This window comes from Notolepis coatsorum, assembly GCF_963971535.1.
Source record: "Notolepis coatsorum genome assembly, chromosome: 10".
Taxonomy (NCBI): Eukaryota; Metazoa; Chordata; class Actinopteri; order Aulopiformes; family Paralepididae; genus Notolepis; species Notolepis coatsorum.
Window position 1 is genome coordinate 52286038 of NC_140174.1, and position 25549 is coordinate 52311586.

The 25549-nt window shown below is 43.1% G+C and overlaps 1 protein-coding gene across 1 annotated transcript in view; it reads left to right on the top strand.

Moving 5' to 3' along the window:
• Positions 1-20591, top strand: part of dusp3a (dual specificity phosphatase 3a) — a 68937-nt gene extending 48346 nt beyond the window's left edge. Inside the window, exon 3 of the mRNA XM_084323884.1 lies at positions 14494-20591. Within this exon, the coding sequence (XP_084180010.1) occupies positions 14494-14723 (230 nt within the window). The 3' untranslated portion in view covers positions 14724-20591. The remainder of the gene's footprint in view (positions 1-14493) is intronic.
• The last annotated feature ends 4958 nt before the right edge of the window (positions 20592-25549 follow it).

Genomic DNA, 25549 nt, shown 5'->3' on the forward strand with positions numbered 1-25549 from the left:
GTCATAACGTTTAGGACCATGTACAGTTGACATTTTTAATATAGCGTGTATCGGCAACAAATGGCATTTGATAATGTATATATGCATTTATGCCTATATCTCATGTTCTAGGATTTACTGCAGAAAACGATAAAAACATATTTATATTCTAGACAGTATTTTTGTATGAATGTGTGAATGAAAAAGTAAAACGTTTCTACATCCTGAACGATAGATAATCGATGTTGAATGGGCCATAGTAATGTAAATTTAGCAATACAATTTAAAATGTTATAGCCCTGCAAAGAAGGTAAACATCTCCATAGGCTTAGGTCGCTTTCACATATAGTTTTGGTGGACTCGGTGCGGTTCTGGTGGTGAAGTTGCAACATTTTTGCATTCTTCATTTGGTTCGCCTGCGTTCACATTAGGGATGCACGATAATTATCGGGCCGATAATTATCGGGCCGATATCAGCAATTATGACGTCATTCCGATAAACTCGATAACGTTATTGATAGCTCCGATAACATATAATACATTTTTTGGTTAAAAGAAATCCGGTGTGGGTGGATTTGGATGAAGGGCGCTTGTTTTTATTATAGCCTCCTCCCGTTTTGCCAGTACTGTGGTAAAACTGATAGCGTGTGGTTTAGGAACAGGGAGTTTTTCACAAATCCAGCGCTCCCTTTCTTGGCTGTGACGTAGTCACGTTACATTCGGAGACAGACAGTCGATCTGCCAATTACGTCCCACGGCTTGCACCCACCTCTTCTTCTTACCACCAATCAGAAGCTCTCGTTCATTTATTTACCTCCGGATTGTCAGCCATTACTCTACTCGGAGCTAACGTTATCTCCCCGCCAGCCACATTGACAAGTACCAGCGCTTATACATTACTGGCAAATGTATTGTTGCACTTGTGGCAACGAGCGTTGTCAGCATCGACTTTAGTAAAATAGACCCAGACTTTTGAACATTTCGTTCTGTCCGCCATTATGAGAGCAGAGCTGTCTGTACTCCAGCGCAGCACCCGTGTGAGTGAGTGTGTGTGTGTGTGTGTGTGTGTGTGTGTGTGTGTGTGTGTGTGTGTGTGAGTGTGTGTGTGTGTGTGTGTGTGTGGGAGGGGAAGAGAGGAGAGAGCAGGCAGCCCGCTCCCCGCGCAGGCAGAGAGACACAGAGGCAGGAGAGATATAGACAACGGCCAACAAGATTAGTTTGCGACGTTTAAATTCCTCAAAAAAAACCTCCATAATTTCTCGAGTACCGATAGCAGTACCGATGACGTCGGAGCTTATAAATACTCAATATACACTATATATATATATACAGTTAAAAAAAATATTATAATACAATAAATATCGGTTATCGGTATCGGCTTGAGGAGCATAAAGTTATCGGTATCGGTGTCAAAAAATCAATATCGTGCATCCCTAGTTCACATAGCAATCTGTCAGGCGCACCAAACTATCTGAACAATGTCACGCGGTCGAAAAGGGCGCTCGTCTATTGGACAGTGGAAATGTGTGTGTGGCTGCGAGCCTGTGTGCGCTCGCGCGTGTGTGTGTGTGTGTCTGTGTGTGGACTGCGAGCCCTCCAGATCAGCGGAGGCGAGTTGTTCTATTGAAGCCGATTACCACCATCCTCTCGCTAAACAACTTGTACACCACGTTGTTATATATATATAATAATAACAATATAATAAGCCGCGTTTTTACTTCCTTCTTCCCAAGATGCACAGTTAGATATATAGATATATAGATAGATAGATAGATAGAGAGATAGATGCAGTGTGCTTGTTTTGCATTGAATGCTGCGAGCAGTGGTAATAATAAGCACTTCCTATATTTGGTTCGTGTTTGGTCCGATGAAGCGAACCGAGACCTACGTTTTCAGGCGGACCATTCACACAAACCCGAAAACCCGGACTATCGAATTCTGGTCCGATAATCCGGACCAAACAGCCCCTGTGTGAAAGCGACCTTAGACTGGTGGCAGTGATCAAACATTGATGGATATAAGCGTGGCAGAGAAATTGTTAACACTTTGATTACTACTGGTGAACATGGTAAAACGTGGTTAAATGCCAGCACCCACTTCAATTTGTGAACGCATAATCTCTGTTTTAAATTATGGCTATGTGTCTAATCTGCCCGTCGCTTATCAATGACTTGTTTTCAGTCAACATTGTCGAAACGGATTGTTTTTTAATCGGTTCATTTCCGTTTTATAGCATTTTGAAAAGCCCTCGTTTTTCAGGAAAATATATAGATTCCGTGATAAACAGCATTTACTGGAATATTCTGGCACACACAAAAACGTTGTAATTTTTCTGCCTATTTATGAATAGTTTTCAAATAAACGCTAGATTATCGATAGTATATGTGTATTTATGCACGCTATAGAAGCGATCTGAAAAGTATATTCTCTCATTTCCTGATCAGCGAGCACACACACACACACACACACACACACACACACGCACACACACACACACACACACACACACACACACACACACACACACACACACACACACACACACACACACACACACATATGGGAAACGTTGATATATCTGTGAAAAAAGCTCTGATTACCCCAAGACTGGTAAAATAGATTCCTTACCTCAGATCTGATGTAATCCAAAAAGATGATTCCAATTCCTGATCGCCATTCCAAATATCGATCACGTTTATTGATTCAGCGTTGGGTGCTGGAAATACATAATCCACGCTGTTCTGAGGGCCGGCGATCACTTGGTCTCTTCAGTTGGCTTGACGGAAAAGTAAAATGAGTAAACTGCCCCTCCCCCCCCCCCCCCCCCCCCTTCATCAGTCTAAACTAATGGGGTGCAGTTACACAGGGAGAGACGATAGGGGGCGGTATCTTCCCAATTGAGCTCAGAGAGACTCTGCAACACTAGCGTGAGGCTCGATTGATGAAATATGAATTCAAATCGCCAATAAAAAAAATACGACAAACAAACGCTATATAGCGTTGCCGGCACTCAACTGGCGGCATGAACTAACGACAAAACGCGTCGCTAACATCCAAAGTGTTAACTAGCATTTCCTCTTATTTTGTTCTTACCTGGGATTCAGCAATGTTTTCTTATTGTTGCTTTTCTCTCAGGCAAGATCAAATTCTAAGTGTGGTCGAGAGCACTCTTACCCAGATAAGAAACTCTTACCCAGATGAGAACTAGGGCTGTACCGAATGTCATTTTTTAACATTCGAAGCTTCGATTGAAGTATTCGAACGAAGCTTCGAATGTCTATAAATTTTTTTTTACTTCAAACTTTCTCAAACTAAATCCTCAATTTTAATAAAGTGATTAATCTGATAAGTCTTTTTCTTTTATTAAATCAACTTTCTTTAATGAATATAACTCATCAGTTTCGTCAACATAAATAATCCAATAAGGGCACGGTTGGTATGAAAGTGATGGTGTCGTCTTATGTATAATATTATTAATATTAGTGTAGCCAAAAAGGGAGTGTGTCTGAAAGGAGAGAGCATAGGATCAGCGGCATATACATAATAATAATACATACATATAATACTGCGCGATTGGTTCTTGACATACTGTAGCCTACTTTGCTGGAACGATTTATTTCGCACTATACAGTACGTATACGTATAAGTACAAGTATAAGTCTTTATTTGTCATCAGATTAACACACACACACATGCGATGAGCGACCCACAGGAACACACACACACACACACATGCACTGAGTCGCAAGTCGTGAGACGTGAGTGTGTGTCATTTTGAGACTAGTCGCAAATCGCTTCCTGTTGAATATATCAGACAGGGATCAGATGCCGAATACATGCAAATCTATTTAGCGCGAGCGCGCATTTCAGTTTAAGAATGAGTGGGATTCATCATGCAAATCTCTGGGTAAGCACAGATTTCGACGTCAAGAACGGCTTGATGAATGTGGCGGTGGCTTTACTTATTGTTCTCTTAACAGACAGGTAAGCAAGAATATAAGAAAAATAATAAGAGAGTATTCTTGAATGAGGCCCATTGTGTATTGCACTTCCGCTGCTTCTTCTATCAGAATAGTTTCTGCCCGCGTGCCGCGACGTGAGAAAGAGCCTCCCGTTGTTGCTGCGGACGGTACAAAAATACAGAGGTGTTCTTCTTCCCCGCCAATGAAGTATTCACCGCCCAAAGACCCAATACCGTGGCAACAACTACCGCACTACCGGTAGAATAAGTGCCGAGAACCGTGGGAAGTGATGCAAACTGTCTTGTCGTGTTTTGAACATTTATGTTGTGTTGATGGAATCACGTTAATATAGAGAGGCGAAAACAATACGTTATTTCGATTGATATGAATTGGATAATGCTGGCTGCAGGCTGTTAGCAGAACTAGCGTAACGTGCTGTTTGGGCGTAGAGTCAGTGGCCAATCAGATCGCGCAAACCGAACGCGGAAGTGCAACTCCGTTAGGGAAAATATACACGCGTTCGGGACACCGAGCCTGACATTTTTTCTTTTGACCTGGGAATCGATACCGGTACCCAACGGTACCTTTTTTCTGTGCTTTACTCTCCCTCTCTGAAGTCTAAACTTCACAACACACAATCTAAAACCCCTTACCTCCCTCTCCCAAACTTCCTGGTTAAATAAAAAAAATATATATATATTTTCTTTATTTTTTATTTTTTTTATGATTTACTAATTGCATCATTCCAAATCGCGATTTCGATTTAAAATCGATTAATCGTTCAGCCCTATACCACACTACATACGGTTAACCCTTTGTCGTGTGGCAGTGAAAGTGTTAACCTTCTGTATTGTCACAGTGAAAGGGTTAACCCTTTGGTAGTGAGGTAGTGAAAGGGTTAATGATGCAATCACCTTCTCATCATTCCTGTGGATCTAACGATGTGAAGACGGAGGAGGGAAGAGGCAGTGCTGAATACAGCAGAGCCGAGGTGTCTCGGGCTAAATCCGACACACTCCCGAGTCCTGCCCTACATTCCATAACGAGGTCATGTCCCCGTCTGTCAGACATTCCGCGAGTGATGCACCTGTTGAGCAGAGAGGAACCAGATCTGCCACATTGTTCGAGGCTCGTTATGTCAAACAAGTGCAGCAGGTATTGTTCACCTGCGGTGGAACAGGTGACAGAATAACAAGGGCAGCGTTTGTAGCTGAGACGATAAAACATCTCGTTTAGGCATCGTGTGCTGATTAGTTGAGCAGTTCATAAGCATTTGTCTTGTAGAAAAACACTAGCTGACATTTCTGATAGCGGAACATACTGACGATATGGTTCACTTCAAAGATCGATCCCAGAAAGCTGTGGTTTCCCCCCACACACACGCACGCACGCACACATACATACGTATACATTAGGAGACCAGAACGCGTCTATATTAATGCCAGCCCAAGAGTGCAAGAGTGCTTCCGCATTCGCCGGTAACCAATGCGCATTTTCTTTTTGACGCCCCACAAACGCATGCTTCCCTTGTAACATTAACACAGCCCAGCTGTCAACTGTACTTTGTAACGTTGTTATTTCGGGCATTCATAACATTATTTCGCGCGACTGTACATTGTAATGTTAACACAGCCCAGCTGTCAACTGTACTTTGTAACGTTATGTTATTTCGGGCGTTTTATTCATAACAAACATTGACGCGATTCCGCCAACACATATGTAATATTAATAGGTTTTGCTCACAGAGAGATAGACATAATCACGGTTATCTACCTCAACAACTGCATGTACTGTAGAAATGTATGTTTCAGTGCAGATAAAGGTACTGTACAAAATAACCTCTAAAACACTGCTAGAATACACAAGAGAGATAGATAAATAAATAAACATAATCGCAGTTATCTACCTCAACAACTGCATGTACTGTAGAAATGTATGTTTCAGTGCAGATAAAGGTACTGTACAAAATAACCTCTAAAACACTGCTAGAATACACAAGCAGTTAGGGTGCGCTGTGTTAACATTACAATGTACAGTCGCGCGAAATAACATAATAACGTTATGGCGTTATGAGTGAATCTGGTCCTCGTTTGGATAATATGTAAAGTAACAGTTGACAGCTGCGTTGTGTTAACGTTACAATGTACAGCGAAATAACGTTATCCCGTTATGGGTGAATCTGGTCCTCGTTTGGATAATATGTATTCCATTTCCGTGTGTGAGTGGCAAAAAAGAAAATGCGCATTGGATTGGGGCCAATCAGGCGAATGCGGAAGCACTCTTGGGCTGGCATTAATATAGACGCGACCAGAACAGTCACAGGTTCCATTCACACCAATGGGGATGTAGAGGTCTTTCTTTCTGTGAAGGTGCACTGAATGGACAGTAAGTTAATGTATTTCTGACTTGTAGATCCAGTAGAAAACTACTTTTTCAGCTATCTCAGACTGTCTGAAATAGCGCCAGTGTGAGAGTGAGAGACCACCACGCCCAGTCGCCCACTTAAGAAGCAGTAGCCATGGCCGTTCATCCTATTTGGCATTAATCGTCATCTTCCCATATATCCAACATCTTTTCTCTCAGCCCTTCCAACAACCTTCCAGTTTGCCCGAGACACCCCTCCCTCTATAAGGAAGAACAACAATCTCTGTCAGAGCCGGAGCCCTGAGACCTCTCTCCCAAATTTACTCAGAGTGTTGACACTCTCGGGGGATGCATTTAATTGGTGTCCTGAACCCTGTGTTTTATGGCATGGATTTAATGTCATCTTTGACACAGAGGAGCAATTATAAAGCATCTTAATTCCCAGGCAATTTGGCAGCGGCTCCCTAACACCACAATAAATCAGGAATGATGGGCTACAGTAGCAGGGAGAAGAGCGAGGAGGAGAAAGAGAAGTAAAGGAACAAAGGAGAGAGGGGAAAGGAGGAAAAGAGAAGACTAGAGGAGGGAGAGAGGAGAAGAGAGGGGAAAGTAGGGCAGAAGAAAAGAGGGAAGAGGAGAGAGAAAAGGAGAAGACAGAGAGAGTAGAGGGGAAATGGCTGCTTTTTTATATAGCGCTTTTATCCAAAGCGCTTTACAATTTGTTACTCAAATTTTTTACACATTCACACACTGACGGCGGAGGCAACCATGCAAGGTGCCAACCTGCTCATCGGGAGCAATTAGGGGTTAAGTGTCTTGCTCAAGGACACATCGACAAGCTGCCCAGGAGGAGCGGGAATCGAACCGGGAACCTCTGGATTGCCAGACAACCGCTCTACCTCCTGAGCCACTGTCGCCCCTGGAGTGGAACAAGGGAGGAGAAGAAATGAGAAGACTAATCTTTCTAATGAGATGCCTTGTGCTGCAGCGCTGCCTGTTACACTGTGTCTTCCTGTAGCATGACAACATGCTGCCTGTTACACTGTGTCTTCCTGTAGCATGACAACATGCTGCCTGTTACACAGTGTCTTCCTGTAGCATGACACCATGCTGCCTGTTACACTGTGTCTTCCTGTAGCATGACACCATGCTGCCTGTTACACTGTGTCTTCCTGTAGCATGACACCATGCTGCCTGTTACACTGTGTCTTCCTGTAGCATGACAACATGCTGCCTGTTACACTGTGTCTTCCTGTAGCATGACAACATGCTGCCTGTTACACTGTGTCTTCCTGTAGCATGACAACATGCTGCCTGTTACACTGTGTCTTCCTGTAGCATGACACCATGCTGCCTGTTACACTGTGTCTTCCTGTAGCATGACAACATGCTGCCTGTTACACAGTGTCTTCCTGTAGCATGACACCATGCTGCCTGTTACACTGTGTCTTCCTGTAGCATGACACCATGCTGCCTGTTACACTGTGTCTTCCTGTAGCATGACAACATGCTGCCTGTTACACTGTGTCTTCCTGTAGCATGACAACATGCTGCCTGTTACACAGTGTCTTCCTGTAGCATGACAACATTCTGCCTGTTACACTGTGTCTTCCTGTAGCATGACAACATGCTGCCTGTTACACTGTGTCTTCCTGTAGCATGACACCATGCTGCCTGTTACACTGTGTCTTCCTGTAGCATGACAACATGCTGCCTGTTACACTGTGTCTTCCTGTAGCATGACAACATGCTGCCTGTTACACAGTGTCTTCCTGTAGCATGACACCATGCTGCCTGTTACACAGTGTCTTCCTGTAGCATGACAACATGCTGCCTGTTACACTGTGTCTTCCTGTAGCATGACACCATGCTGCCTGTTACACTGTGTCTTCCTGTAGCATGACAACATGCTGCCTGTTACACTGTGTCTTCCTGTAGCATGACAACATGCTGCCTGTTACACTGTGTCTTCCTGTAGCATGACAACATGCTGCCTGTTACACAGTGTCTTCCTGTAGCATGACAACATGCTGCCTGTTACACTGTGTCTTCCTGTAGCATGACACCATGCTGCCTGTTACACTGTGTCTTCCTGTAGCATGACAACATGCTGCCTGTTACACTGTGTCTTCCTGTAGCATGACAACATGCTGCCTGTTACACTGTGTCTTCCTGTAGCATGACAACATGCTGCCTGTTACACTGTGTCTTCCTGTAGCATGACAACATGCTGCCTGTTACACTGTGTCTTCCTGTAGCATGACAACATGCTGCCTGTTACACTGTGTCTTCCTGTAGCATGACAACATGCTGCATTACACTGTACGTTAATTTACGTTATAAATTAAAACTTTATTCTGGAGCATATAAGTGCAGGTTCTATTCTCTTTATTGTGATTACCTAACCCATACAGCACCCAATGGAGTGATGTGCTTTGGGGGGAATATATAGCATTGCCCCACCGCTACGATCCAGGCATCTAAGCTGGCTTTTTAAGATGCCAAATGTGCGCTCGATCAAATGTGAGCGTTCTGACTTCTGATGTGAGTCCGATTGTACGCCGCCTCTCCAACGTTGGCAGGATTACGCAAGGCAAGTGGACCCAGGGAATCTGGCAACCACATTCGTTATTAAATTACTGGTGCTGCACACTACCTGTGTTGATTGAATACGTTTGCTTCCTATTTCTAAAAACATGTTCGTTCTCGCTTGGTGGTACAATTGGAACCTGAGTGCAGTCAATAATAATAATAAACTGTATTTATATAGCACCTTTCATACAAGGATTACAGTTCAATGGGCTTTATATAATGAAGACATAATAAAACAAGGAGCAAGAGCAATGCATAACACAAATAAAAATTGCAGCATGATGCATCATGCAAAATCAAAATCTCGTTACAAAATCAATCAATCAATAGCGCCGACAACATTGGGGAAGCCGACAACGTTAAATAACAATATTTTAATAATAAATAAGATTCCATGGGATCTCTGGGTGGCTGGCTCATTGTGGCTCAATATCATCCTTGATCGAGTAGATCAAGAATAGCTTGAGCTGGCAACCTGTGTCTCTGGTCTCGCTTAAATCAAAAAGGGATATTCTCCTTAGAAATATTCTTTCACAAGCACGCCTGGCATTACGATGCCTTCGCCTGGCAACAATTACTGCTGCCATGATCACCTGAGACGCTGGCAATGGCACCCCTTTATAAATGTGTTTATTTACCTCCAAATCTCTCAAGGCGTAAATAGAGTCGCTTTAACTGCGCGTGGCAATTAGCGCTGACCTTTGTGAATTGGGAGTGTTTTTGGATTAGACTAATTTGCATAGAAAGGGGCACATGTTCCGCCCATATTACCTCATTTAAATACCCGCAAATACCACCGAGACGCAATGCTGATTGCAACGCAATTACCACCGCATTTCACCCTTTGCGCTTGCTTTGTGAATAGTAAACAGTGTTTCAGAGCTATTTGCGCCGGCATAGCATCAGAAAAAGCCACGCAATCCCTTCGTGAATTCACCCTTGTGTCTTTCTGTAGCATAACAACACGTTGTCTGTGACATTAACTCCAGCAACAAGCTCTGGAATGAGTGAGCGAATGAGTGAGTAATGCTAACTTATAAAGTCAGTGAGTATGTGAGTACAGTATGTACTGTAAATGAGTTGGTGTGAGAAAATGAGTGTGTGCATATGAGAAAGCAAGCAAGTGAGAATGCTGAAATGATCTGTTCAGGCTGTAATTAGCATTTTGTGTAGGGGTCAAAGGGCTCAGGTTACAGTCTGCATGCTATGACACAGCCCCCATCTACTGAATAGACCACTGATGACTGACCGGAGATCAGAGAAGCTCGTCATGGCAACAGCAGTCGAACGGGAATTTAACCCCTAACCCTGGCTGCGTTGGAACCTCACGCAGAGCTCCAAGCCCTCAGCTACACCGGAGGAGGACCTCAGTGTGGCTAGGTGAGGGGAGGGGAGGAGAAGAGATGAGAGGTCAATGGGGGGGACCATAGGAGAGGGGAGAGGAGAGAGTAGATGAGAGGAGAGGGGAGAGGAGAGAGTAGATGAGAGGACAGGGGAGAGGAGAGAGTAGATGAGAGGACAGAGGAGAGGAGAGAGTAGATGAGAGGAGAGAGTAGATGAGAGGACAGGGAAGAGGAGAGACTAGATGAGAGGAGAGGAGAGAGTAGATGAGAGGAGAGGAGAGAGTAGATGAGAGGACAGGGGAGAGGAGAGGAGAGAGTAGATGAGAGGAGAGGAGAGAGTAGATGAGAGGACAGGGAAGAGGAGAGACTAGATGAGAGGAGAGGAGAGAGGAGAGGAGAGGAGAGGAGAGAGTAGATGAGAGGAGAGGAGAGGGTAGATGAGAGGACAGGGGAGAGGAGAGACTAGATGAGAGGAGAGGGAAAAGGAGAGACTAGATGAGAGGACAGGGGAGAGTAGAGAGTAGATGAGAGGAGAGGGAAGAGGAGAGATGAGAGGACAGGGGAGAGTAGAGAGTAGATGAGAGGAGAGGAGAGAGGAGAGACTAGATGAGAGGAGAGGAGAGAGTAGATGAGAGGAGAGAGTAGATGAGAGGAGAGGAGAGAGTAGATGAGAGGACAGGGGAGAGGAGAGGAGAGAGTAGATGAGAGGACAGGGGAGAGGAGAGAGGAGATGAGAGGACAGGGGAGAGGAGAGAGGAGATGAGAGGACAGGGGAGAGTAGAGAGTAGATGAGAGGAGAGGGGAGAGGAGAGAGTAGATGAGAGGAGAGGAGAGAGTAGATGAGAGGACAGGGAAGAGGAGAGACTAGATGAGAGGAGAGGAGAGAGTAGATGAGGACATGGGAGAGGAGAGAGTAGATGAGAGGACAGGGGAGAGGAGAGAGGAGATGAGAGGAGAGGAGAGAGTAGATGAGAGGACAGGGGAGAGGAGAGAGGAGATGAGAGGAGAGGAGAGAGTAGATGAGAGGACAGGGAAGAGGAGAGACTAGATGAGAGGACAGGGGAGAGTAGAGAGTAGATGAGAGGACAGGGAAGAGGAGAGAGTAGATGAGAGGAGAGGAGAGAGTAGATGAGAGGACAGGGGAGAGGAGAGGAGAGAGTAGATGACAGGACAGGGGAGAGGAGAGAGTAGATGAGAGGACAGGGGAGAGGAGAGAGTAGATGAGAGGACGGGAGAGGAGAGAGTAGTTGAGAGGACAGGGGAGAGGAGAGAGTAGATGAGGACAGGGGAGAGGAGAGAGTAGATGAGGACAGGGGAGAGGAGAGAGTAGATGAGGACAGGGGAGAGGAGAGAGTAGATGAGGACAGGGGAGAAAGCGAGGATAGGAATGGTGAGGAGGGGAGAGGAAAGGACAAAGGAGATGAAACAGAAAGCGAGGAGAGAGAGAATGCAGGAGATGAGGGGAGAGGAGATGGGGGGGGTTCTTGTGTGAGTTGGCAGGGTGACAACCTCCAGGGGCGAAGGCCAGTCGATAATGAATGTATGAGTTTGGGGGTGGGGGTGGGAGAAGATACACACTCAACAGACACACTGAAGAGCGCCCATGTACAGTACACACACACACACACACACACACATACACACACACACACACACACACACACACACACACACACACACACACACACACACACACACACACACACACACACACACACACACACACACACACACACACACACACACACACACACACACACACACACACACACACACACACACTGATTTACAAAGACAGATGTTCTGCAGAGCAAATACAGGCACACACACGCAGGTGCATGCACACACTACTTTACACAGACACACTGCAGAGAACATGCCAGCATGCACATACGTACACACACACTGAAGGGCAAAAACTCACAGAGATGTACACATTATTTAAAATCACAAATATATGCAAAAGTCATACTGTACATTAATCCTTCTCTGTTCATACAGATGAACACACACACACACACACGGCACAAACCTGCGTCGGAGCAGGTGGGGTGTTGGTTTGAACCGAGCATCTGTTTATTTATCTTTTTCCCTCCTCTTTCTTCTCTCTTTCTCTTTGTTCTTCAGTCCCAGTCTGTATTTCAGACTGCACTGTACTTGAGTCTGTTTGTATTTGGTCATTAGTGTAGAATAGTGACCACCTCGCCCCTTTCCACCAAAACACATCAACTTTGAAGGTGGTGCTCGGTGGAAGCAGCGTGATGGGATCTCTGTGATTGAGTTTGCGGCCCACTCTTTGTTTAAAGGTTCCTTCCTACAGTCATGGAAAATCTGGAGAAGTTGTGGAATGTTAAAGATCCCCTCCACGCATGTTATTTTCTTTTTTAAAACACTTTAAAAATGTTGTATATTGAATAACAATTTGTTTGGTGTGTTCAATAAACTACTGAAAATGGCTTAGCAGCGTCCCTACTAGGGACTGTAATGCAACATTTGAAGCCCGAGCCCTGTCCAAGTGCTGAAAGACACAGCAGCAGCATGGGCTAAACTGGCTTATTTTATTTTTGATTTACAATATTCACAAGCTAAATGTTACACACACATACAGGGCGGGATATGCTGCAATTGCATAACGCTTTGTGTCGCTGCTTTGTAAATATGGGAAGGAAATTAATTAACTAGGCCAATAAAATGTTTTAAACTTAATTGAAGGCTATCTTGAATCTTCCTTGACACACACACACAAAACAAATAGCCTACTCAATCACTATACAAACAAACAGAAATCAGCAATCACAAAACATTAAAAAAATATATAGAAAGATTTTGAGTTGCAACATGTGCAACGTTTATTATATAAGCCTTACTAAAGCAGACCAGGTCAGTGGCGGCCCCACACCACTTATAATAATAAATCAGAAATAATAATAAAATATTTGCCTTATGGCGTTGGCCTACCTCTTTGAAGAAAGTCCGGCAACAGTCCAAAATCCAATAACAAAGAACTTTGCCATAACTAGGCTAATAATACATCATCTTTGCCCATTCAGGGCAACAGTTAGGCCTAATGCCTGATTGGCCAACTTTTCCTGCCCCACCGAAGGCAAAAACAATAACCAATCACAGGCTGAGGGAGGTGTGTGTCACCTTGCGTAGTCATACATACGCTTCAACAAGGAGCATAGACTTATAGGACTAGCTCGCTCAGCCCAAAAGAGCAGGGAGCAGCCCAGCCTGACCGAGCCCAAATTATTTATTTAAAAACAAAGCCCTACCAGTCGGGTCAGGTCCTGTCGGGCTCGGCCAGGGATGCAGACCTCTAGTCCCTACTTTGCCCTCATTGAGAATGCAAGAATCTTTGATATATTTTTTTTCTAGATACAGTACGTTAGCATTTCACATTAGATGTTAGCCTTTCCTGGATGAAAGGGTCAGGCGGGCGGGCGATAGTGACCATGATAGGTTCGCAGGATTAGTTGCGTAACATAAGGCAGCTTTTGAGGAGGTATGGAGAAACACCCCTCCCTCCAGTGGAAGAATGTGAAATTGGAGGCTCTGGTTCTGCACAAATAACAATCTGTATATGCCTCTAAGAGGAGTTAATTGCAGGAAAAAAACAATTGTTTTTACCTTAAACATTTTGTAAAAAATTTGACATAATGTGGTCCAGTGAAAGGCTAAATGCCAAGCTTGGCTGCTGGTAGACATAATAAGGAAACGAAAGAAATAGTAACTATAATAAGAATAACACAATTCCTGATTACTGAAATTGCAGTCCAGTGAAGTGATTGTTGTAGCTGCCCAAAATAAAGAGCTGACCATTCAAATGAACTATTCAGCAAAATTTCCTTCCAATCTTTATCTATGTCTAGAGGCGATAAATTCCTCGATTGCATTTGTTAGTTTTAGCTCACGGCTGTGTGAGTGACGAGGCTGCCCTTGTCTTACCGCCGGCGTCACTGGCAAAGATAGGCTTGCGTTGTAGACAGCAGGCTACTTCAAAACCAGAGGAACGAGTTGAAACCCTGTGAACCAAGTCGAGAGACATTTAACCGTAATAATGGGCCATGCAAATAAATTTGACTTAGATTTAGCTTACTGTATATGCATACAATTATCAAAGGATACTTTTGGAAGATTTTTTCTTTACTCTTACAGCAGTTGCTATATAGAGGTTATAGGTTTATAGGTGTGCAGGGTGCCTTTATTTTTAAAGTGACATTTGGAACTCTCTCTCTCTGTACGTTCTCCAGGGAAGGTGTATGTCCACTGCAGAGAAGGCTACAGCCGCTCGCCCACCATGGTCGTCGCCTACCTCATGCTGCGCCACAAAATGGACGCCCGGACAGGCGTGGCGACGGTGAGGCACAAGAGGGAGATCGGCCCCAACGACGGCTTCCTCCGCCAGCTGTGCCAACTCAATGAGAATCTGGCGAAGGAGGGCAAGCTCAACAGGGAGGTGGGCAAACTAAAGACCAAATGAAGAGAGGGAGAGGCCTCCCCTCCCCTCCCTTCTCCTTCCATCCTGCCTTCCACTGGTCTCTGAGACTGGCCCCGACCACGCCAGCACAACACAACACAACACAACACAGATCAGTGCACACACACATGTCTACACAGAAACATGCATACACATGCATTATACACATACCATATGTCGGTTACATGCACATACACACATTTCTATGTGCGCACACATACAGACACACACACCTGTCCTCATTTCCCACCTTCAGTCCCCTCTGTCTCTGCTGCTTTGCAAGGACACATGTGTCAGCCTCCACCCTGATCCTACAGACAGGCCTAGAGGCTGACCGCTTACTATCTCAACTCCCTTTCCCCTTTCCAAGTCCATCCCACACACACACTGTATGTACACACATCCCATTGTTCCAAATTACTACCAATCCCAATTTCTCTTTTCTGACCTGAGCTACTTACAAAGAATTCCCTGGATTCCCACAGGTCGCGAAGACGGAATTCCATGCTCCTTTCTGAGTGTGTGCAACTCTTCAAAGCAGTTGGTACAAAATCGTAACTAGATTATAGCACAATCATTCCATAGTTTCCCACTGCCGTGAATGTTACGAGACAACGATGATGTCACGGGAATGTTACCAGTTGATGATGATGTCACAATGCCAGCAGAAGTGCTCCCTAAACTCCTATAGAGACACTGAGATGCTGTGCTTTAGCAAAAAAACAGATAACATACACCGGATATGACATCATACAGGAAGTGACATCAAATGGTAGGGTATATATAATGTAACAGGACGTCCTGTGAAAATGTGGGTAGATCGTTTTACTATAGAACTCTGGGGGGTAAAAAAAAAAAAAACATTCCATAAAAATAGGAACGACAGCTCTCAGACTTTTGCCCGTTCATATCCGTACGTAGCCCCACGACCACAGAGACCACTGCAGCACGTATATAAAAGCAAGCCACAACTTGTACACACCATTACATTCAAGTACAAACGGCTCTATGCAGCAGAATCCCTGTCATTCCTACGACCTCTACTTGCTCCTGGTTTCAGCTGCTGAACGTGTCAACAAAGATGGATGCTGACCCATTGACAAATCCGCACACTGGATGAAAGCTCCCGTTAGCATTTCACGTTTTGGCGGATAAGGTCCTCCTCATCGAGCAAGTCCTGATGGACTTTATTGGTTAGGGTTTTTTTATCCGCTATTTTTTCCGTTGGATCGTGCGCAAACAAGCGCCCTCCTGAATATCATGAACAGTTTGTCTGAGGCCCATACACTTCAGCTGCCTTGTTCCTAACGTGTGCCATAATGCTGTACAGTGGCGTTATGCACACACACAGGATGGGGTCACAAGGTCTTTTTATTTCATTTCTTTGTTCGTCTGTATTAGTACATTGCAATGTATGTCAATACCCCATCAATCCAATAGAATGTAATCTAGATAGCCCAGACATGGCATCAGTGTATTTTCCATTTTACGTAATAGGCCTAGTTACTATTACATGTGTAGACAACAGTAGTTCCATCAACAATTCATTTGGGGAATCACTATATCTATTATTATTATTGAGTATGTCACTGTATTTACATCGTGTAGACTTTAGAGTGCTAAGAGCGCATTTTTGGGGTGCGTTTTAAAACGTAGTATCGCCGCCAGGGTTTCTCTTTGAGAGAGAGAGAGGAGGGGAGAGAGAGGGAGAGAGAGGGAGAGATGTGATGTGATTAGCTGGATGATGACCCGCATCACTTAAAGTTTTCCACTGCTCGCACTAAAGAGTGCAATCAGTTCACTCGTGGCGTCCTACACGTCACCTCGCATAGCGCTCAGGAGCGAGTGGCCCGGGCCGTATCACTTGCCAAGACCGAAAACGCTTTAGCTACTGTAAGTTGTCATGTCATTAAAGGGAGAATCCACCCTAAAATATAATTCACGTGTTATTCCTATAATGTTGTACAGCTCTGTTTTTTGATTTGTGACGATGACAAGACTAGTGATGATGTCATCAAGAGATAAATCTCCAAAACGGCTCCATAGACGTCAAATAATGGAACAACTCCCAGGACACTATGACTAACCATGTTGATTTTACTGGGACATGAGGACACTATGATAGTAACCATGGTGCTTCTACTGGGATACGAGTACACTTTATGATTTAGAGCTTTAAAACTCCAAAAAAGTGTCACTTGATAACATCACAATTTCAAGTCTTGATGCTCCGGTTTCCAACTTGGGAGACGGACTTTAACAAGTTAATTTGGAATAACACATTTGGTTTTAGGTTGGATATTCCCTTTTTAACGGCACTATTTATTCTCTTTTGATATATCTATATACATACTGTATGAATATATACATGTATATATACATATTTAAGTGTTGACATATATGAATGTATGCGCAATGTGTCTATAATGCGTAGGTATTGTTAGTACATGTGTTAGTCGTTATATATCAACCATATTGTATTTGTGTATGACATCATAGGGTAATTGACTCTTACGTGGCTCTCTTTGCCATGTGTCGCCATGGCTTTCTACTTGTCTCTTTTCCACATGTTACACTCACGTCATTGCCTCTCTATTCGGTGCATTCAGGACATTTTCTTTCTTTTCTTTTTTTTGCCGGCGTGCGTTCATGAAGGACAAGGAGTTGGTGTAAGTTGATCTCACCGAGATCAATGGCTCGGGTTTTGTGGATAAGAGCGTATTGATTCTCTGACCCATTATGATCCAGGAGGAAAACTGGGAGAGGCTAATATTATCGTCGGGAGGAGCCACATTTTTTTTTACAGCACAGTGAGAACAGAATTCTATTTGCACGGAATGTTTAGAATGCCCTTTTTGTCCTCCATGTTGGAAGAAACGGGGACCAGTAGTAGCCACTGTTGCATCATCAGTTCTCTAAATGATAATGGTGTGATCGCTCACCTCAAAGGGTTAAGCAGTAAGTCCTTATCCACTCTGAACTCTGACCTCCTACGCAGCCAGCACCAAGAAAACATAGCACTCAAATATATTTTAAATATTTGGACCAAACCCAGAAGTGTGCTCGATTCCTCTCATCCAAGTGATGTTTTCTCCTTTTGAGGTTGGCGAATTGTCCTGGAGAGACACATTGAGTGCACCTAAAGTGCTTTTAAATATTTGGAGCCATTTTCAACTTAGACTTTCTTGTCCATTTCATACTTCGCTCTGTGGTCCATTCACACGCGACCTCATTACCAACCAGAATCACGCCAAACCGCATAACAACTGAGTTCCTCCTGGTATATCAACGGGATAAGAAGACACTATATTCAAAACACACCACTTGACATTCGTGTGCAATCTAAAGGCCTCGAAATGTATACAACCCTAACAGCTACTGTAGATGTAGAGGGAAAGAGAGAGAGAAAAGCCTTTTTTACGCAGTGCACAAAGATTGTCTGTGCCAAGCGACCTGTTGTACAATAATCTGTTTACAAATGTTTATGCCTGGCTTTCTTGTCACATGGATGGACTGTGTTGATTTTTCTTGATATTTGTGTCTGCTCTGAAGTCCATCCTCTGAAAACAGAAGAAGCAACAACTCAGTCTCTCTTCATCCTTTTCTATTTTTCTATCTTTATTTTTTCCTGCGACTAATTCCTTACAAAATGGTCAACGATGAGGGTATTTACTTTAGAGCATCAACTGCCTACACAACACTGCTTGTTGTCGGATGTCTTGACAGATTATGAGAAATTTTTACTCATCCTCCATAAAGTTAACAACTCCTTGCAAGATAAGGGGCTAAAATATGGAGGAAACCAGCTCATATATCAAACACTCTTTTTATGTTTGTGAAGAGGACACACCTCTGCCCTTCTACTTGGCCACAGTTGAAGGAACGAGAAAGCTGCCAGTCTGAATCATAGGTATATAACGTTTAATAGGATAAAAGGCACTTTCCAAAGGTAGCCCACAACTAGGCTACAGTTACAACTGAGCATGCCCACTTCTTCACGCAACAGTACATTTTACTGTATAGCTACTGACCTCTCGGGAGGAAGTGACCGGTAGGCATTGAAACATCAGGGATGAGTTGGTTGAAGAGGTCAGTGTGCTCGTATTTACTACGGACGGTTTCACTGGAATCCTTTCGCTAGGGAACCGTTTGGACCCAAATGTATTTCCTGTCAGTTATTGCATTAGCAAACATTGCAACAGGAAATTAACTTGTGTCCTTTTCTGAATGTTATTGTTGTCACTTTGAAACTGCCTATAAGCTCCTTTTCGACTGCGGGTCTACTACCTGTGAAAAGCCTATTGTCGTGTTAAAATACCCCCTTTTTTTGGTTTCTTGAAAAACGGAGAAACACTGCCATCTGCTGTGCAATGATTCCAGTGGTTTTGCACAAGTTGTGAGTTTATTGACAAGAAAACGGTAATTTTAATTTACGACAACTATGTTTACAAGGTTATGAATAGCATATTTTAAGTGCCCACAGTTTAGTACAGCAAGATCCATAGATATTTAACCAAGGCACCCGGTGGGACTGTATTGTTGTCCAGAATGTGACACCCGTCTAATGTCGATGCCAAAACACACCACGGGTTTCCGTTGGTTAAAACGTGGCCCCAGCGTCATGTTCTAGGTAATGCTCATGGTACAGTTTGTGATGTATTTGTCGAGAATGTCAAAATGTGACCTGCCGTTACTGTATATTGTTATATATACTGAGTATGTTAACGCGCACTGAGGCTATTGTGATCGCTATCGCTGCATTAATTAGCTGCTTTTCTTTTCTTTTAGTTAAGAGTGTAAAAATGACATGTTGTACTTTCTCTCCCCTCCCCCAGATATTGTTTGATTAACGTTCATTTAGACGTCTTTTTTTAAGTTTAGACTTTTAAGTTTATGGTTATACTTCATAGGTTGATAATTTAACTAATAGATGATGATCTCTTATTGTTCTTGTACTAAACACTGAACTGTGTCACCGCGGACGTGTCATTCTGACCTCCCTGACCCCTCTTTACCATTGACATAGCTTTTTAGGTGAGTTGCCCACAATGGTAGCCATTGTAGAGGGTCCCCCACTCCCTACACCTATATCCTGTACAAGTACTGCAGGATTTCCAAGGAGCTCTTGTGTCATGTCAAGGTACAGTAGTGTCTAGATCTGATCACCCGGGAAGGACGTCCTTAAATGTATCTGATTTTTAGGTGGCGGGGATGGTTATGGTAAGGGTTAAGGTAAGGGATAAGGTTTATAAGCATGTTTTTAGGTGAACATTATGACGGGTTATGGCTTTGCAACTTAGTCAAAACGTGACTAGTGACTACCCATCAAAATGTCTGGGCGGTGGGATCTTGACATTACCACGTCAACAGCAGGACTTGGAACTAGGGACGTTTACATCTGTAGGGACATCAAAGCCTCTACCTTCATTCTGGTTCGATCATTGACATTTTAACTTGCAGCAAGGAGTTTTAGCACAAAATGAAGCCACTGCCTGACTGGCTTGGACTCCACACACAACGCACACACCCACCCCAGTTGAACCTCCCACTGGTGTCACAAACATTTTGTGTTTATGTTAATGTACTGATGTCACTGAGGATGTTGTCGTCGGGTCGTGGATTTGGTTGTTTATGGGTTTTACTACGGGAAGAGACACCGTGACAGCATCCCACCTAAAGCCTTACACTGAAGATTGATTCTTTAGATCTATTTTTTTCCCTCACTTCACACAGCCGGAGGGCGAAGCTCCGCTTTGCAGAACGGAGACACGTGTTTGTGTTGAAGTGCAATTGATTTTAAAATCGCAACGTTATTTTTCTTACCTTGGAAGAAGTTGTTTCTTTCTTATGTTGTACAATAAATGGCTAAGATGTTAACCTCTTTGTCGACGTCGTGGCACATTTTTTGTTGACTCCTCGAAAATGCATGTTTTTCCTCCACAAGAATGAAGAAGACTATTATTATATTATTATTATTCTCATAAAATATCTTAAGACCCCGGATTTCTCTAATTACTATCTACCATGTCGGTTATCATGTAATGTACTATAATATTCTCTTAATGCTTTTGGTTTCTCGGTTGGGTGCGTAAGACCATGAGAAGGGCTCATGTGTTAACATGGGGCAGCTGTACTTTGCATGACACCAGCCCATTACCCTGATGTTGTTCCATTATGCTGCAAGCTATCCCTTCCCTTATTTGCCGTGATGGCTCAGAGTTGAGAAATGCACATGGCAGGGGGAAAAAAATCTAAACATTTTCCAGCTATTTTCCTGAAACAAACAAAATGAACGAGGAGGGGATGCTTCATGTGGTCAAATCCTGCAACGTGACCTAAAGCGGAAATCTTGAGAGACAGACGTCTGTGTGATGATTTGAAAACAGGTCGTCATAAATAACGAGAGGAAATCCCTGTGTTTTCATTCCTAGGAGAGGAGGGAATATATGACTCCCTGCTTGGGCTTAGCTGAAACTGGAGGATTATAACCTTATTTTTCTACCGTTCTTGTATAAAAGGGAAAGTTATTTGCACTATAGTCTGTCTTTTTTTTATACATTTTTTAGTTCTTTGCTAATGTTTTTGATATTGGTACTAGTCCTTTTCTCATGTTGTGAAGGCCTGTCATTGGTGCACCATGTGTGGCCACTGGGTGGAGACAAACTCCCACCGAGGACCTGGTTGAACTGAGAGGATGATGGGGAGTGAGTGAGAGAAAGAAATAGTAGAGAGAGAGGGAGAGAGCTCCAAGTCTCCCAGATTTGATGTGAATGTTCTTTTATGTTTCACAAGGCCTGTAGATACACCTGGACCTGCAGATGGACCTGTCAAATAGGCTGATGTCCACCAGGACTATTGAAAAGGCTCAAGTCATGTTAACCTGATTCTGCCTGAGTTACTCTCCCTACTTTCCACTTAGTATTTTCTCCCCTTGCAATTATTCCATCCCAGCTGTGTGGTCCCAGAGGGGCCCCAGTGAACCAGGGGCCTCCTCCCTACTCTGGCTCAATATGCGCTACAGACTTAAACTAGAAAGGTGCGCTCAGTGGAGCTCAATATATATTTGTAATTTCTATGATGCATATCTGTTAGGATTGTGCCTGTATTCTCGAGGCGTTCCACAGGTTATGCTATTGGCCTACTTTGGTTTGCATTGTAAATTAATTGGCAAATAAAAATCCCTGCCTGCTATCAGAAATACTTGCTGAGGCCACAATGAGACATAAAAAGTCTCATTCAGGCAATCCAGTATCAGATTAAAAGGACAGATCAATGTTCTCTGTATACTCTTTTGCCATATGTTGGGCCTCGCATTGAACAGGAACGTGCAACAGACTTCACAATGCAATGGTGTAGACTAGACATACGTTATGGAACATTAATGAGAGACATTACAACGGACCACAGTTGTCACAGGTATATCCATGACGCGTCTATACTTTCCGTAGCCGCATTTCTGGCAAGACGCTCTCTGATTGGCCGACGCCTGTTTCTACACTGGTTAAGCTTAGGCACTCTTTCGAAGTTGGTTAAGGTTAGAGTTTGTCTTAGAGCGTGACGGCAAGTTCTTTCGACGGTTAAGCGTAGGCACTCTTTCGAAGTTGGTTAAGGTTAGAGTTTGTCTTAGAGCATGGCGATAGAACGCCAGGTAGTTTGCAGGCTGTTCGACGCGGAAATGGGCAAAGACACAGCTCGTCACGCGATTGGGCAACAGTGGCCAATCAGAGAGCGTCTGCCAGAAATGCGGCTACGGAAAGTATAGACGCATGAATGTTGTACACAGGTGCCAGAGAGTTGTGTAGTATCGCCCTCTGGTGTGCAAAAGGTGTAACGTCACAGTGGATGTAATATTTCAATGGAAAATTATGGAAATTAATACAAATAAAATACTTGTTGTAGTCCGATGTAAAATTATTCAATGATTCGGGTCATTGTTCTGCTGTGTGCAACGTTTCATCCAAATTGGCCCTGTAGTTTGTGAGATTAGCTGGGGATAGACAGACATACAGTATTACGCACACCCTTTTTTTTCCAGATGAATTCAGTGTATGAAGAAAAAGTCAGAACTCTGACAATATCTATTTAGACGCAATTTTAGAATGCTAAAATAAAGGATTTATGTAGCCTACATGGTGAAGAAAACGTGGTATATTGAAATTCTTTATTCGGAATAACCCCTTGATGTAGCATCTCGTTTTCGAGGGGATCCTAACACAATACAGCGTATGTACATTTTCAGAGAAAGAAAAAAAACACACAAAAAAACATTGGACATCGAAACAGTCTACAACAACAAAATCAACTGAGAAATGAAATTACAAAATAAGTAAATTATAAAAAAGAAACAGGACAAACAAACAAAACAAAATCCAGCAAGGATAGGAATGGATCGTTACTTCGTACGAGATAAGTAATGAAAGTCATGATAGTATGCAATATATAAATGATAAAACTAAAAATAATAAACTAAAAATGATAACTAAAAACATGTACATGTACTATGGAAGTAAGAAGACAGCGCATTTTTTAATAAATAAAAAGATGAGATGGAACGAGTATTTGCAGGTAAGTTATTCCAATCAGAAGGGGCTTTGAACAAAAAGGCTTTCTTGGCTGTTGCTTTTGAGAGTGTTGAAAGTGTAGGTATGCAAAAATAGAGTTGGCTAGAATGCCTTAAATAATAATTGGAATAATATGGAGTCAAGTATTGTTTTAGATATTGTGGATAATTAAGATGAATACATTTGAAAATAAATTGTAACCAGTGGCGCTGTCTTCTTACAGTGGGAGAGGGCAAATTCAGTGTTTCATACATTAGACAGTGATGAGTTGTAAAAGGGCATCCAAGAGCAAATCTGCATAATTTATTGTAAGATGTATTGAGAGGAATGAGATTTGTTTTGGATGCAACCTGGTAGACAATATCTGCATAATCCATAAGTGGCAAAATAAGTTGAATTACAAGCTTTTTTCTAACAGAAAGAGTTAAACAGTTTCTGGAGCGGTAGAGAATACCCACACTAAGATACATTTTTCTTACAATATGATCAATGTGACACTTAAATGATAATTCAGAGTCAAGCCAAACACCCAAGTATTTTGTATGTTCGACTCTTTGCAAAGGTGTACCATCTAAACTATGAATAGCACATACACGAGATTTGGCTTTAAATTTGATGCACTGGGGGGTGGGGGGTGAACATTTCGGTGACCAAGACCATAATTGCCATGCATTTTCCTGCTATTTTCCAGATTAGCAACGAAACGGTTCGATCTGTGTCACCCATGTGGGGAAAAGTGTGATTTGAGCCAGCATGTGTAAACACAGTATACTGTATGTCACATATCATTAGCCTACGTCCATAGCTCCATATCCAGGGGTGTCTGATGGAGAAATATACCAGGAACAGGAGGGAGGGAGAGCTTGGGGTCAAGGACCGGCAAAGTAAAGTGTGGGGGGGGGGGGGATTACGTGTTGGATGTACCGGTAACATGTTATGTGTCTCTCTGCAGCTCATTTGAAGAAACCCAGAATGCTTGCTTCCAGGATCCCATCAATAACAGTTCGGGTTTTGTGATGAAGTGTCATTTATTTCAGCTATGTGCAGCGCTGTTCCCCCCCCCCCACCTTCTTCTGTATCTGAGTGGAAATGTTTATAGAAATGGAAGGAGCAAAAGCAGACTTATTCTCAATAAAGGAATGTGTGGGTTCGAAAATGATGGTTGTTTTCTATGTTCCCTGGTGAGGTGACACTTGCTGTGGCCCAGGGAGGACTTGTTCTCAGTTGGTATAAACACATCCAACCATGCAGAGGAAACCATGATCCAGGTGCCGGAGACTGCGGCTACATTGATCCGTTTGTGTTTGTCTGTCTACGTCTGTTTTTAATCCCTTTTCAATGAGGAGTATCTGTTTGTTGGACATGGTTGAGCTGTGTCCGTGTCGACGGACAGAAAAGTTAGAAGATTGTGAACTTTTGGGAACCGACAGATACATTACCATCCGCAACACTGTAGTTCCTGCAAAGGCACGATTAAGGTAGGTTCTAATTTAAAACTAAATCAACGGACAGTAATACCTTCTGTCAAATTTCTGTCCATTCAGTGACGGGTCAAAGCCTACAGTAAGTCATTGCAAAATGTGGATTGTTTGGGTCAAAATTTTAGCTCTGTTTTTTAGGGATGCACAGCTACACAGATTCTGTTTTGGGATAGTGGACCGATACCAGGCTAAAGCAGGGTATCAGAGAATCTTCACAATACTAAAACACAATACCATAAGATGTGTGTAACATGTCAGAAATGAAAGCTAAAGCCACATTGTATTCTGCATTTCTCAATAGATTTTTGTCCAAAGAGCCCAAACTATTGGTCTCAGTCTGTTAATTAAAACTAAGCGGATTGGATCAGTACTCCCACCTACCCACTCCACCCACCCAACCAACCACCTCCAATGTACAGTTTTCCCCCACCTACCCAACCCCACCCCACCTACCCAACCTCCTCCAATGTACAGTTTCTTCCCCCTCAAATGTATATACCGGTACTCTCTTTTTTAGACTATTTTTGTATCACAAACTACTGTATTTGTAGATCTGGTATGTCATAAATGTCTAGATGTAGTACTGTCTATCTGTATGTCATGTATGTCATATATGTTATGATGAATTGAAAATGGGGGACCCTGATGTAAACAAGACGAAAGTCTTTCTCTGGTCTGCATCCCCTTAACAATTGTGTGTATTGAGCTGTATACTGTAATTGTACCCATTCTGCAATCTGTTAATAAAATGTTCAATCAATCAATACTCAATAGTGTAATACTCAGG